General features: G+C 37.9%; 1 protein-coding gene across 8 annotated transcripts in view; it reads right to left on the bottom strand.

Annotated features, from left to right (window-relative positions):
* Positions 1-1028: 1028 nt before the first annotated feature.
* Positions 1029-14221, bottom strand: part of TMEM117 (transmembrane protein 117) — a 568932-nt gene continuing 555739 nt past the window's right edge. For all 8 annotated transcript variants that reach the window (XM_049882884.1, XM_049882881.1, XM_049882877.1 and 5 more), the window contains one exon: positions 1029-2767. In XM_049882884.1, the coding sequence (XP_049738841.1) occupies positions 2121-2767 (647 nt within the window). In that variant the 3' untranslated portion in view covers positions 1029-2120. The remainder of the gene's footprint in view (positions 2768-14221) is intronic.

The raw sequence follows: 14221 nt of genomic DNA, 5'->3' as shown, positions 1-14221 counted from the left end.
TAGCAAAAGAAGATGACCCATGTCTAGATGAAAAGGTCAAGGTTGGTATATACAATTGAATATTGAGAACCTTATATGATTCAAATCTTGTCTAACTATTAAAATATCATCTCCGGAGATTATTCCTTTTGGTACTAAACTTATGGAAACTTTGAAGATATATTTCATACCAGCTGATAGTTTCTCTAGCTAATCCCTAGGAACACATAAGCAAGGTTCTCCAAGGTTTTTTTTTTAATCTTACTATTTCTGCTAATTAGATTCTCTCACTGAAACACCTTTTCCTGGATATTCACATAAAAGATTTTCAAATAATATTTTCATATAGAATACATATTGATAATAAACACTCACTTTCTAAATCAACCTCCTTATTCAAAATAAATACAAATATGGTCCTGGGTGGTATTATTTGTGGTGGAAATTCAGTAATGACCAATGTCACCATATGTCAGGGATAACATGGTAAGTGGAAGTGTTTTTTAGATATTACAGTCAGTGGAATACCATAGCAAGTTGGATCTCTGTGTTTTCAATGTCAGAGATATTTATGATTCTAAGTGGTACCATGCATGGCTATTAAAGGTTTAAAAAACAAAAAACCAGCAGATGCATGGTTCCAACTGCTTAGTAAATAATTGTAGAAAGATGTTTATTAAAGCTGGCTCTTAAGTGACAAATAACTGCATAGTTCTACTATGCATGCTAAATTCAGCATGCTGCATGCTTAAAAGCAGATAGATCAAAACAAGAGAGATTTAAAAAATCATAAAGACAAAATACAGACATGTCAGTATGTGATAGGAAAATAATTTTGCCTTAAAAGTGATTCTCCCTTCCTCCCTGCCCCCCAAGGTACATCTAACCACAATTTATAGAATAATATTAAAAATAATTTGGGACTGTTCCATTTCTTAATTTACATGGCATCAAACTTAAAAAATCCATTTAAATGGACAGTCCTTAAATTAAGACATGGCTGATTCCCTCTAATATGAACAAAAAACCACATCACATAATCACTGGTGGATAATTCTTATTTATTAATGTGTGATGTTCAATTCTTAAAAAAACAACAAAAATGTACACACATAACAAGGCACTAAACAGATTCTCCCATGCACATCTTTTTCTACCTCACAAGATTCCACTGCATGATTTTTAGAGGAGTTCACTTGCTCAGGGTTGGCATATGTTTTTCATTTTCACTGTCAAGAACCATATTTACAGAAAGGTGTACAAATATTGTAGATGGTGGGCTGTACAACCTTCACATGATTAAAACTCCAGTTCCTTGTTCTTCATAGGGTTTTGTGCAAATGCCAATAAATTCGAGAGTTCATGCAACTGGGCCTCTTAAACTTTGTTCCCAAAGGTGAAGGGCAGGATTTTTAATCAAGTAGCAATTTATCTTTAATTAGGAAAACATAATTAGGCATTATCACCTAATTGCAATTACTGGTTGGAGAAAGTCACATTTCACAAGAAATGACCCATGCTGGATTACCGTTCACCTATTACTGAATTTTGCATTTGTATTTGGCAGCCAGCCAATAAAAATTACACGGTAATCACCATACATCTCTGCAGTCCAGCTGTCAAAGTCACCAACTCCATGGCTGAATAAGAAACCAAGAGAGACTCCCTGAGCCACATCTTGGTTGTACCTACTTCCTAACTCAGACATCAAGTGTAGATCAAAGTAATTGCATACAAAAAAAAAAAAAAAAAAAAAAACCATGTGAGGTAAGTTAGAGAACTATTCCACGCTTCATTTCTGGTACAATTAAAAACAGTTTAATGTCTCAAGGCACCACTATGGTTGAACGTCAGATACACAGGTAATCGTTTAATCTTCTACTATGCTGGAAAGTCAGTAAATAGCTTGTGCAATTGTGAAAAGCAATCTCTAGAGGACTGTTAGATATACAGTAGGCACGTGTATTATAATACAAATAGAAAACAATGAGTCCTAGAAAAAGCATGTTGAGCACCGTTGTGGCATTGTTTATATTTCTTTATCTGATACTACGTAAACCTTACGTTTACAAAAGGAAAGACTAACTTCTTTAAAGTTATACACAAGGTTGTTTTTCTGTGCTATCTCCAAGTAAGTGAATCTAGTTCGTAGGTGTACTTTTAGATGTAGCTGGGTCTGGATCAGCCTCTGTTGCGCTGGTAGATTCATCCAAGTGTGAGCTCAAGTTTTCTGATGTTAGGTGGGAAGACTTGTAGACGATCTCGTTGAAGTCGGACCTGATGCAAACCAAAGGAGGGTCATTCAGTGGGTCCTCCACTGAGGCCTGGGTGTTTTCTCTAGTGATTCCCATGTCTTTGCTGTGTTCTGATGGGGATTTTCTTTTCATGCGAGTGTAAGTTTTGTCTTGGTTCTCCATGCCTTGCTCATTTTTCAAAAATCGTCCAAAGAACCAGATGAAGAATCCAAACCACACAAAAGCGATCAAGCTTGGAATAAAGGCCAGACACTTGACATCAAGGCTAGCCCCTATGTACCTGCTGTGCAAGAACATGTCTCCCTCAACATATGTTTTATTGGTCTGAGGGTTAGTGTGATTGGACCTCCATTCCCAGGATAGCTTGGTTCTGTTCAAATCCTTTAAACTTTCTGGGTCTTTCACTGTGTAAATCTTCTGCCCTGGGCCGATATACTGCCCATATTCATGAGGTTTATAAAATATCTGGTTCTTCCACATATTCAGATCCAAGATCAAGACAAGAAAGATGATTCCATAATTAAACCATTTACCTGCATTAAAAAAAAGAAACACAGCATTAATCTAAGAGCCATAAAATTGCACTAGGGTTTTCTCCAATAAAATGGAGGTAATGGTATAAATTGTTAATGTTTTAGACAGTTAACAATTAATTTTTTGAGACTGCTATCCTGCCATTAAGTGAATTGGCAAAGGGAATTTACTAAATGGATTCTAGGCATATGAAAACATAACTGCAGGTCCCCAGAGCCAGTAATTTATGGTATATATAATAACAAGATTAGGTTTCCTTGTTTTAAAGGCACCATGGCTACACTCAAATTTGGTTTCATGTAGGTTATTCTCGAGAACATTTCAATTAATGTTGAAAAACAAAGTTCTAATGAAATTCTTAGAAAAGTGCAATGTATGACTGAACATCTCTTACAGTCTTATAATTACATCTGGGCAAGAAATAAATCATTTTGCAATGTAAGCACAGCAGTATACCAATTGAATTCACATTGCTTTTTGTAGGTGACCTGTTGATTAAGCCATTAGTTGATGTGATTCTGATCAATAATCCTTGAGCATTCATTTCAAGACTTTAAAAATAATTGCATGAGATTCTCATTGAACCAAATGCATTTATCAGACATATAAATATAACCAAATCTAATGCATTGCTTTAAAGGACATGTTTTGGAGAGACTATAATTAATACAATTTCTTTGTGGTACTTAAAATCTTGTATAAATAAGATTAAAAAAAATTTTTTTTTTTTTTACTTAGTAATATATTATCTAGTGGTGTTCTTATATCAGTGAATTGAAAAATGTGGAAAAATTATTTTCAAGGGATACTAGATTCCATTATAATTTTTACTATAATCATAATTCACTTCAAATTTTACAGTATCAAGTATACTATAATAATATTAAGATACCCACCTCATAGATTTGTTGTAGCAAATTAAGTGATATATGTAATGAGTTCTAAAAGCTTTAGTTATAATTGTTATACACATTATGCCAAAAGTGTTTTCTTTTGTATTTGAAAATTACGGTATTGAACATTACTAAGCTACTGCTTCACATGATTACAGAAATCTCATGACAGGAGAGAGAGGGGATCTTGGGAAAACATATAAAACCAAGAATGGTAAAAATGTATTTTGCAGTATGTACTACACCATAATAGCTATATAAAAATATAAAAAATACGCATTTGTGAGGTCTTTAGTATTTTATCATCATTATACACTTTTTTTCCAAGTTCCTATTATATGTAAGGTGGGAGCATTTTAATCTTGATACCACAACATAGTACCTCTGTGATCTTGGGCTAATGGATCAAATTTTCCAGTTTCTTTAAATGCAGAAAATAATATTACTTATTAAGGTTGTTAGCATTACATGAGATTATTGGATGTTAAGCACAGTGCCTGGTACATAACAGGGACTCAGTCATTGTTACTATTATTATCATCAAAGCCATGATCATTTCTTTACTTGTGTGGGATAGTGCAACTTATGTATGAAGAGAATTTATGTAAACTATATGAAGGGAAAGTATAACTCTGCCAGTACTGATATGGTTCAACTATAAAACACTTGTAGCTATCGAGTTGATTCTACCTCACAGCGACCCTATAGGACAGAGTAGAACTGCCCCCATAGGGTTTCCAAGCCGGTAATCTTTACAGAAGCAGACTGCCTCATTCTCCCATGTAGTGTTTGGTGGGTTCAAACCTCCGATTTTGTGGTTAGCAGCAGAGCACTTAATCACTGCACCACCAGGGATCCTTTTGGCTCAACTATTCAGGGTTTATAATATTTGCAATGCAAGCTCTTGGTTGACTGACTCATTTTGTACGTGGAATGGATAAAGTAACTTGAAACATTGGTAACGTTGTTTCTAGATATAGTAAAATACAACAACTGGTACCATTAGGTTTTTAGATTCCCACTAAGAATCAATCATAAAACAAAATAAGGGAGCTCTATCCAGATAAACTTAATCAAATACAAATGTGAGCGTCATTACCAAACATTTATTATGATCATAACAGCCTCTGTGTAGGATACCTTGCTAGCTGCTGGGGACATATATTTTTGCCTTCCAGGGAGAAATTCATCATCTTGTTGGGGAAACAGGACAGAGAAACCAAAAGATAAATAACAATATGAGGCCACATTTGAGAGATGCCAAATGAGTGATCCACAACATAAATGCATAAATAGTGTCGCTGCTGAGAAAATGGAAAAAACCAGCAAACTGAGGTCTGAGTTTCTGCAGAAAAGATTTTTAAGGAAGTAGCAATTCATGTGGTCCTTGAAGAGAAACAAGTCAGAGAACCTTCGGAATATTTTGTGTTTCTTTTAGTTTATGCTCTTATTATGCTGCAGATAGAATAGCACACAGAAAAGATCAGGTAATGTGGAAAAGAGCTGCTGAGAGCAGAGAGACAAAAAAGAATGAAGAATATTGTAGGAAAAAAAGGTAGGAGAGGGATGAGATTCTCAGAGATTCTCAGGCAGTGTTAAGTAGGCACTAGTTTGTAGCTTCCAGAATAAAAAGCAAGTTGAAAGTGGAGCGTCGGGAGCTTCTCTGTTGTAGGAGATGCAGGTTTGTTCTCTTGCTATAAACTCTATGTGTTAACTATCCAAACTGGATGCTGAGAAAAAGAGGTCCTCTGGCTTCTATGGTGGTCTACCTCCTTCTTGACCCATAAAAATCCCTTGGAGAAATGTGCATCCCTCTTTAGGTCTTTTTTTGGAAGTTCATAATGGGGCAGTCCCTCATAAATGGTTCTTTATTTCTATGGTAACAGGATATCAGAAACTGAAGGTAAGCAGCATTACGGAATTGGAGAGGAGAAAGATAGCTTATGGAGCTTGGAGAAGCATTCTTCTTTGGTGGGAAAGGATGCTCAGTTGAGTGTTAATAGGCAAAGGAAAAAAAGATGATAAAAGCAAAGAACAAAATGGAAGTTCATGAGCCCTGAGAAGGAGAAGGAGCACTAAGGGTAGAGAAAGCTTTTCTACCAACTAACTTTAATAGTACTGGGTTGCTTTGACCACTAAGCTTTCATCCTAAAGAATCACTTTATGTTATTTCTCAAGAGACCTGGAGCCTGAATATTTAGATTGGATGGAGGAGGAGCAAACTAAAATGTGCTGCCTGACATCAGTGAATGGATAAGATCACCTGCTCTAATGAATCTGTATGGATTTGTGAGAAGGGAGTAGTAGAGTGATAAAAGCTACAGGCTGGGAATTAGCCAATGGAGATCTTGTCCTAACCACAGGCTTGAATAATACTACCTTCGGGGACCTGTTTAACCTCTCTAGACCTCCTCCTCACTTGAGGAAACTGAATGGATGCCTTTCAGTTTTATGATTCTGTCCTCCTCTTCTAAATCCTGCTACATATTAGCTATGTGAATTCAATTTTTTTCCCCCCTGTGAAATAGAAAATAATACCAATGAAACTACCTCAAAGGATTACTGTGAGGATAAAATGAAAGATTATATTTAAAAGTTCTTTGAAATGTGTTAAGGTCACCAGAAATGTAGGGTGCTATGATTTCTGCAGCTTCATCCCGCCCTGGAAACCCTAAGAGGCAGTTCTACTCTGTCCGATAGGGTCGCTTTGAGTCAGAATCGACGCGACGGCAACAGGTTTTAGATTTTTACTTCTTAAACTTAGTTAACATAGGATCTTGGTGATAGAATAGCAGAGATATCCTAAAGGTGATAAAGTCTTTCAATTTGGATAAAACAGCATGAATTTCTGAGCACTGATGTCAATTGGAAGCTACTAACCAAAGGGTCGGCAGTTGGAATCCACCAGGCGGGCCTCGGAAACTCTATGGGCAGTTCTACTCTGTCCTATAGAGTCGCTATGAGTCAGAATCCAATCGATGGCAACAGGTTTTTTTTTTTTTTTTGGACATCAATTGGTAGATATTCTGAGACCAGTTATCCAAGAGGACCCAATGTACAGCTGTATGTAAATACGCTCCTGAATCAGTATATTTAACATGTTACAAATCCATGCTATTGGTAGTTTGTCTATAGGTTGGAGGACCTAAGTTTTGGCCCCAAAAAAAGATTTTTTTTTTTTTTTTAATAAACACAAATATTGAAGCTAAGGAATGGGACATGTATGTCCCCATCTCTCCCTGCCAGCAGAGAGGTCACGTAGGGGCAGGGAAATACAAAGGGGAGAGTGGGAGAGCATGCCTGAGGTAGGCTCCCTGTCCAAAAGTTATTTCCTTTCTTTTTCCCATGGCTGTAGCATTGTCCCACCCCTGCTGTCACAGCTCCTTGACCCAAACTTGAAGCTACTGAAAATGTAGAAGAAATGTCCTTATTATTATTATTTTTGTTTGTTTCTTGTCGACCTGACATAACCTCTGATCCATTTATCCATTCTCTGTCATCCACCCTTCCATTTCCTTCATAATATTCTTGTTACCTTTGTAAAGCTTCCTTCTATTAAAAAAAAAAAAAAATTGCCCTACGAGACGTGGCAAACTCAAAGGCAGAGTCAAAAGGGACAATTCAAACTCGGTGTTCTCATCTATAAAGTGAGGGAGTTGAGCTATGTAATCCTTAAGGTTTCTTTCCAGCCCTAAAAGGCTCTTTGAGGAGTCTGTGCAACAAACATCACATAAACCTTAATGTTTTATGATGGGTCAGGAAATCTCACTGTTAGAACAAAAAAGATGGAATATAGAATTTTTACATGGAGCAAAGTTTCCTTAAAAAAATAAGATTGTATAGTTTGAGAAATACTATTTACCACAAAAAATAAATTTTAATCACTGAAAAAGAGTAGAAAGTGGTCCTACAGGTGTGTCCCCAAATGTATTGTTGTGAATGCATGGAACAGAAACAAGAGGTTTGGCATTTTAGCATTAATCATATGAAGGCTTCTGCATTTCCCCCTGTTGTTTGAACTACATAGTGTAATGGAAACCAGCAAGAAGGTAGGGTAAGAAGCCATACATTATTTTATTAATCTCTTTGTTGAAATATCTCACTGTCTCCTTTAATGAGAAATCACTGTGTGGTGTTAGTGGAATTAAATTACCTCTTTCTTGTATTTTGTGCTTTTAATGAATCTTATTGATTGTCAGAAACGATACTATAATGGTAATTTTATCTTTTTACTTTGTGGGAGTTTAGAGAATCCTGGAATAGTTAATTTTAAAAGGATTCTTCATTAAATATCACCCCCGCTTTGCATAGCAAATGACAATTTGGGGGAAAGTGTTATTTTTTTAACTAAGGGAAAATACTATAAAGTGCAGATCTTTCCACTACATAATGAACTTTTGTGATTCAAGTATACAATTGTAATATTTTTAGATCTTTTACTCTGTTGAGTTGCCAGTTAGCATTATGGTCAAGAGATATATGCTATGAATGCCTCTATACCAGATGGATGCTCCCACTGGCCAGGCTTGGCATTCAGCACAGGTACATAAAAAATCATGTTCCACAAAGCCACTTAGCATCCATCATGGGACATCAAGCAACCATGGCTCGAAGAAGGTGAGTTTTGGACAAAAAAAAAAGACAGAGTTTGTTGTATCAGGCTTCTTGGTCATCTTCAATATTCTCTCAGCCCAGACATGAGCAGTGAAAACAGGGCTTACTGATTTAGCATCTCTTTAAATCTCCCCCTAGGCAATTAGAGATTTCTAGAAACCACATTAAGTGCTTGGGCCATAAGAAGGCCATTTAGTAAATTGAAGGTATTTACTAAATAATTTATGAATTAATAATTATTTTAGTTGGTAAAGTACCTTCTTAAGACTTAAAAGTAAATGAATATAGCATCTCAAAGTGCCTCTTTTATCATCGTTACTTCCTAAATGGGAGGCTTTTCATTCAGGACATAACCAATATGGCAAGTAAATGTGGAAACCTTGAAATGATAAAAAGAAAAAGAAGAGGCCATGCATTTGTACTTAATTAGATGACCATTAGAATATGACTTTCTTGAGACTGAGAACTATGTCATGTTCATTTCTGTATTCCCTAAGTCCTAGTCTAGTTTTTGGCACATATTAAAAAGAAAGGTGATCCAACGGAATGGAAATTACTGAACAATATCATTAATATCACGTGCAAGTAAAATTATGCTGAAGAAAATTCAAAAACAGTTGGAGCAGTACATTGACAGGGAACTGCCAGAAATTCAAGCCAGATTCAGAAAAAGACATGAATGAGGGATATCATTGCTGAAGTCAGATGGATCTTGGCTGAAAGCAGAAAATATCAGAAAGATATTTACTTGTGTTTTATTGACTATACAAAGGCATTTACCTGTGTGGATCATAACAAATTATGGATAACATTATGAAGAACGGGAATTCCAGAACACTTAATTGTGCCCATGCAGAACCTGTAATAGACCAAGAGGCAGTTGTTCGAACAGAAGAATGGGGTACTGCATGGTCTAAAGTTAGGAAAGGTGTGTGTCAGGGTTTCACCCTACTTATTTGATCTGTATGCTGAGCAAGTAATCCAAGAAGCTGGACTATATGAAGAAAAATGTGCCATCACACTCACTGGAGGAAGACTCATTAATAATCTTTGTTATGCATATGACACAACCTTGCTTGCTGGAAGTGAAGAGAACTTGAAGCACTTACTGATGAAGATCAAAGACTACAGCCTTCAGTACAGATTACATCTCAACATAAAGAAAACAAAAACCCTCACAACTGGACCAATAAGCAACATCATGAAAAATGGAGAAAAGATTGAAGTTGTCAAGCATTTCATTTTACTTGGACCCATGATCAACACCCATGGAAGCAGTGGCCAAGAAATCAAAGGACATATTGCACTGGGGAGACCTGCTGCAAAAGACCTCTGTAAAGTGTTCAAAAGCAAAGATGTCACCTTGAGGACTAAGGGGTGCCTGAACTAAGACATGGTATTTTCAACCATCTCGTCTGCATGCAAAAGCTGGACAATGAATAAGGAAGACCAAAGAAGAATTGATGCCTTTGAATTATGGTGTTGGCAAAGAATATTGAATACATCATGGACTGCCAGAGGAACAAGTCTGTGTGGAAGTACAGCCAGAATGCTCCTTGGAAAGGAGGATGGTGAAGCTTCATCTCATATACTTTGGACATGTTATCAGGAAGGACCAGTCCCTGAAGAAGGGCATCATGTTTGGTAAAGTAGAGGGTCAGGAAAACAGAGGAACACCTTCAATGAGGTAGATTGACACAGTGGCTGCAACAATGGGCTCAAACATAGCAATGATTTTGAGGATGGTGCAGGACTGGGCAGTGTTTCTTTCTGTTGTACACAGGGTCATGAGGAGTCAGAACTGACTTGATGGTATTTCATACAAAATACATGTGTCATAATTATCTGAAGAATCCTAGGATACTGCTAGGATACTAATCTGGAAAATAGAGAAAAGCAAAATACTCATGTCTCAAGGATCATGATTAATTATATATTTTGAGTCGTTCTTCTGACTGTGAAGATAATTCCAGAAGAGCATGTAAACTTTATTACAAAAATCCTCATGCATGTTAAATGAAGCCAGGAAGCTTCAGTCTGGGCAGGCAGACTAGCTCAGGGGCAGGCAAGGATTGACAGGCTATGCACAAACAACCATGGCCTTGAAGAAAGTGAGATTTGAAAAAATAAAAGGAACTGCTGCTTTATATAGAAATAATCATAGTTAACAGTGCTCTTAGAGCTGTACAAATGTGATGAAATGGAAATTACTTCAAGGCAGGTTTACAAAAATTCACAACAAAGAGTCCTTCTGTACTTTGGATAAATTCATGATCTTTGGGGACTGTCACTGTGAAGAGGATGCATCATATTTTCCTATAACAATTCCCCTGCTGATTTTGTCAGAGACAGACCCTTCAGCTGGATGGGCTGTTGGTCTGATTCTCCCCAGCACTTCTCATGATCTGGTTGATACCAGAGAGCTCTTTAAAAAACAGTCTCTGCAAACTCAATTGCCAGAACTCGTACATGTATGGAAATAAAATTGTTGTTAGGTGCTGTCGAGCTGGTTCTGACTCATAGTAACCCTATGTACAGCAGAAGGAAACACTGCCAGGTCCTATGCCATCACAATCATTGCTATGTTTGAGCCCATTGTTGCAGCCACTGTGTCAATCCTTCTCCTTGAGGGTCTCCCTCTTTTTCACTGACCCTCTACTTTACCATGCATGATGTCATTCTCTAGGGGCTGGTCCCTTCTGATAACATGTCCAAAGTATACAAGGTGAAGTCTCACCATCCCCCTTCTAAGCATTCTGGCTGTACTTCTTCCAGTACAGGTTTGTTCATTCTTCTGAAAGTCCATGATATATTCAGTGTTCTTTGCCAACACCATAATTTAAAGACATCAATTCTTCTTTGGTCTTCCTTATTCATTGTTCAGCTTTTGCACATGTATGAGGTGATTGAAAAGACGCTGGTTTCGGTCAGGCACACCTTAGCCCTCAAGGTGACATCTTTGCTTTCGAACACTTTAAAGAGAACTTTTGTAGCAGATTTGCCCAATGCAATATGTCATTTGATTTCTTGACCACTGCTTCCATGGGCATTGATTGTGGATCCAAGTAAAATGAAATGCTTGACAACTTCAATCTTTTTTCTGTTTATCCTATTGTTGTTTATTGGTCCAGTTGTTAAGATTTTTGTTTTCTTTACATTGAGGTGTAATCCGTACTGAAGGCTGTAGTCTTTGATCTTCATTAGTAAGTGCTTCAAGTTCTCTTTGCTTTTTGCAAGCAAGGCTGTGTCATCTGTATATCACAGGTTGTTAATGAGTCTTCCTCCAACCCTGATGCTGCGCTGATCTTCATGGAAATAAAATGAAGGAGTTTTATTCATTGTTTTCTACATCCTTGCCATTGTAAAGCACCTGTGCCCTCATACTGCTCAGGAAACTGAAAGAGAACACAGACGCTGGAGAGGCTTGTTTACGTCTACATTTTCCATTTTTGCTGAAAGTGCTCCTGTGGGCATCGTCGTACCAACAGTGTGAATTCTCTCCTCAAGGCTGCACAGGCGTTCCTTCTGCCCTTTCGCCCCAATCTCCTCCTAATTTACTCAGATGATGGCCTCCAATGAGACACTTCCTTTGTCTGGCTAAGATGACAGATGGCAGAGCTTCCACTGGGATTGGCATTAATAGGACTCAGAGGAGCTTCCGAGACTGAATTGAGAGGCCATTCCTCTCTCACCTCCAGAGACTTAGTATACCACATTTTGAACCCATCTTTGCACTTACCTTATAGGTAAAAGGGAAGAGAGCAGAGGAGATAATTATATAGTTCCATTTAGCATTTCCTTTTAGGAGAACAATGGACTTGGGCTGAAAGCACCAATGTGACCTAATCACTAACTGTTTATTCCCTTTGTTACTGAAGTCAAAATATCCAGAAAAAAAAAATTCTTTTAACACACCCTTGGATAGAGATGATTTATTTTTATCAGCTGCAGCCCAGCTTATAAAATGAAAGCTCATACATGCTGTAGCAAACCATCTGTCAAGGGGAATCCAGATGAACTAAACAGATGTAACAATTCAAGTTATTTCTGACATGCATAAATAAAACTATCTTGGAATCAGGATTAAGAAATACTCAAATTTTAAATGCTTTAAAAATGTCAATGGGAACTCATCAGTGTCTGATGAGTTCCTCTATAAACTGAGCATTTCAGTGGGAGAGAGAAGTTTTCTATTCTTAGCTTTCTCCTTCTTGAGAACTTAGAACAGTAGAGTGTGGACAGATGATAAGAGAGCCCTCTAATGCTCTTGAATTAAATAGAAAACAAACTTTAGACGGATGAAAGGAAAAGCTGTAAGTAAAACGAGTAAAAGTTTATGGATGCTTATGACGGCACTGGGTTCTGGGTTTTTACTACATGGCAGGTAATGTGCCTTGCATATCTTAATTGATTAACTAATCAATTAATTAATCCTCACAACAGCCCTATGGGATAAGCACTTTTACTCTCCCCATTTAACAGACGAGAAAACTGAGGTTAAGGAACCTTAACTGGCACCATACCACTGGTAAGTAGCAGAGCCAAAGCCTGTGTACCAAACTTTCGCATTCCATTGGCTCTGGATTCACAGACAGTTTTTCTAGATCACAGGGAACTGGTAGTTAGGGGCAAGATCTAGCTACTCTTGACTCCCAGAGAATCTAACTGTCCTTGTTCAGGCTCTTCTAGTGCAGAATAAAAACAGGCAGAGAGCAAGAGATGGGGCAGTCTGTGGGCCTGCAGGATCCCTTTTCCTACCCACGGCTGAGCTTCCTCTGTGGTTAACAAGACCAGCACCTTTCCCGAGTCATACTGTACTTCTGGACCTCGTCTGTTGGATCCAGCTCTAAATTCTCCAGGTCCTGGCAGGGCTTTATCACACGCCTTTCTCTATTGAATTTGCATTCTGCTCTGTGTCTTTTCATTTTAACAGTCGTATATGAAAGTAAATTAAAACTGAGATGAGAGGAATTCTGACTATAGAAAAGGTGTCTCAGTAGCAGTGTTTCTCAAAGAGTGGTTGGTCCTCTGCTACCTGTGTGGGTATTACTTTCAGTACTTGACAGAAGGGCAGATTCCAGGCTCTGCCCCATGCCTCAGCTATCAGACTGTGGGTGTGCAGCTTACAGATCTGTCTCTTTAACAAGGTCCCCAGGTGATTCTAATGCATATTAAAGTTTGACAACCATTGATGGATATAGAGGGTTTCATGCTTAACAACCCCAGGATTGATACTATCTTGCTTATTGAGGAAAGCACTGAAATCGCCATAGAAAAAAGACGAGAACTTGTGAGGTGCTTATTAACAAGTTAACATTTGCAGTTCACATACAAATGTGTAGGCTGCTAACTATTGAAATATTGAAGTGTAACTGGTGGCACAGGAGCCCTGGTGGCACAGTGGTTAAAGTGGTAGGCGCTAACCAAAAGGCTGGCAGTTCAAACCCGCCAGCTGCTCTGAAGGAGAAAGATGTGGCAGTCTGGTAGCATAGCTGTTTTGAAAATTTTACCCTAGGTTTCTGCAGAAACATTTGTCTCACAAAGTCAGATAAGAAAAAAACCTTTCATAGGAAATTAGATGTTTAGGCAGTTAATGGCTCTGATCCTGTAGACCTGGGAAAGGGCCAGGGAAGGGTACTTTAAAAATGCCCTCCCCAGGTGATGGGGATTGTGTGGCTTCAGAGCGGCCTCAGCAACCTCTGCAGCCAATTAGCAGAACAAAGAGAGTAACAGAACAATGGCAAGAGGAGGAAGCTTCTAACTTCCTACAACCTCCAAACCTGTAGCCATCTTCCTAGAAATTTTTATCGTGGTTCTGGGTATGCATTTGAGCATCTTATCCCAGATTGGACTTAAATTGTTGATGGAGGAGTCCATCATCCCAAACTCACACCGTTCTCTACCCTATTTTGAAATTAGACCCCAGAATCCTCACAGCCCTTCCCG

This window comes from Elephas maximus, chromosome 4, assembly GCF_024166365.1.
Source record: "Elephas maximus indicus isolate mEleMax1 chromosome 4, mEleMax1 primary haplotype, whole genome shotgun sequence".
In the NCBI taxonomy this organism is placed as follows: Eukaryota; Metazoa; Chordata; class Mammalia; order Proboscidea; family Elephantidae; genus Elephas; species Elephas maximus.
Note: the sequence above shows the minus strand (reverse complement) of the source record. Positions and strands in the feature narration are given on the sequence as shown.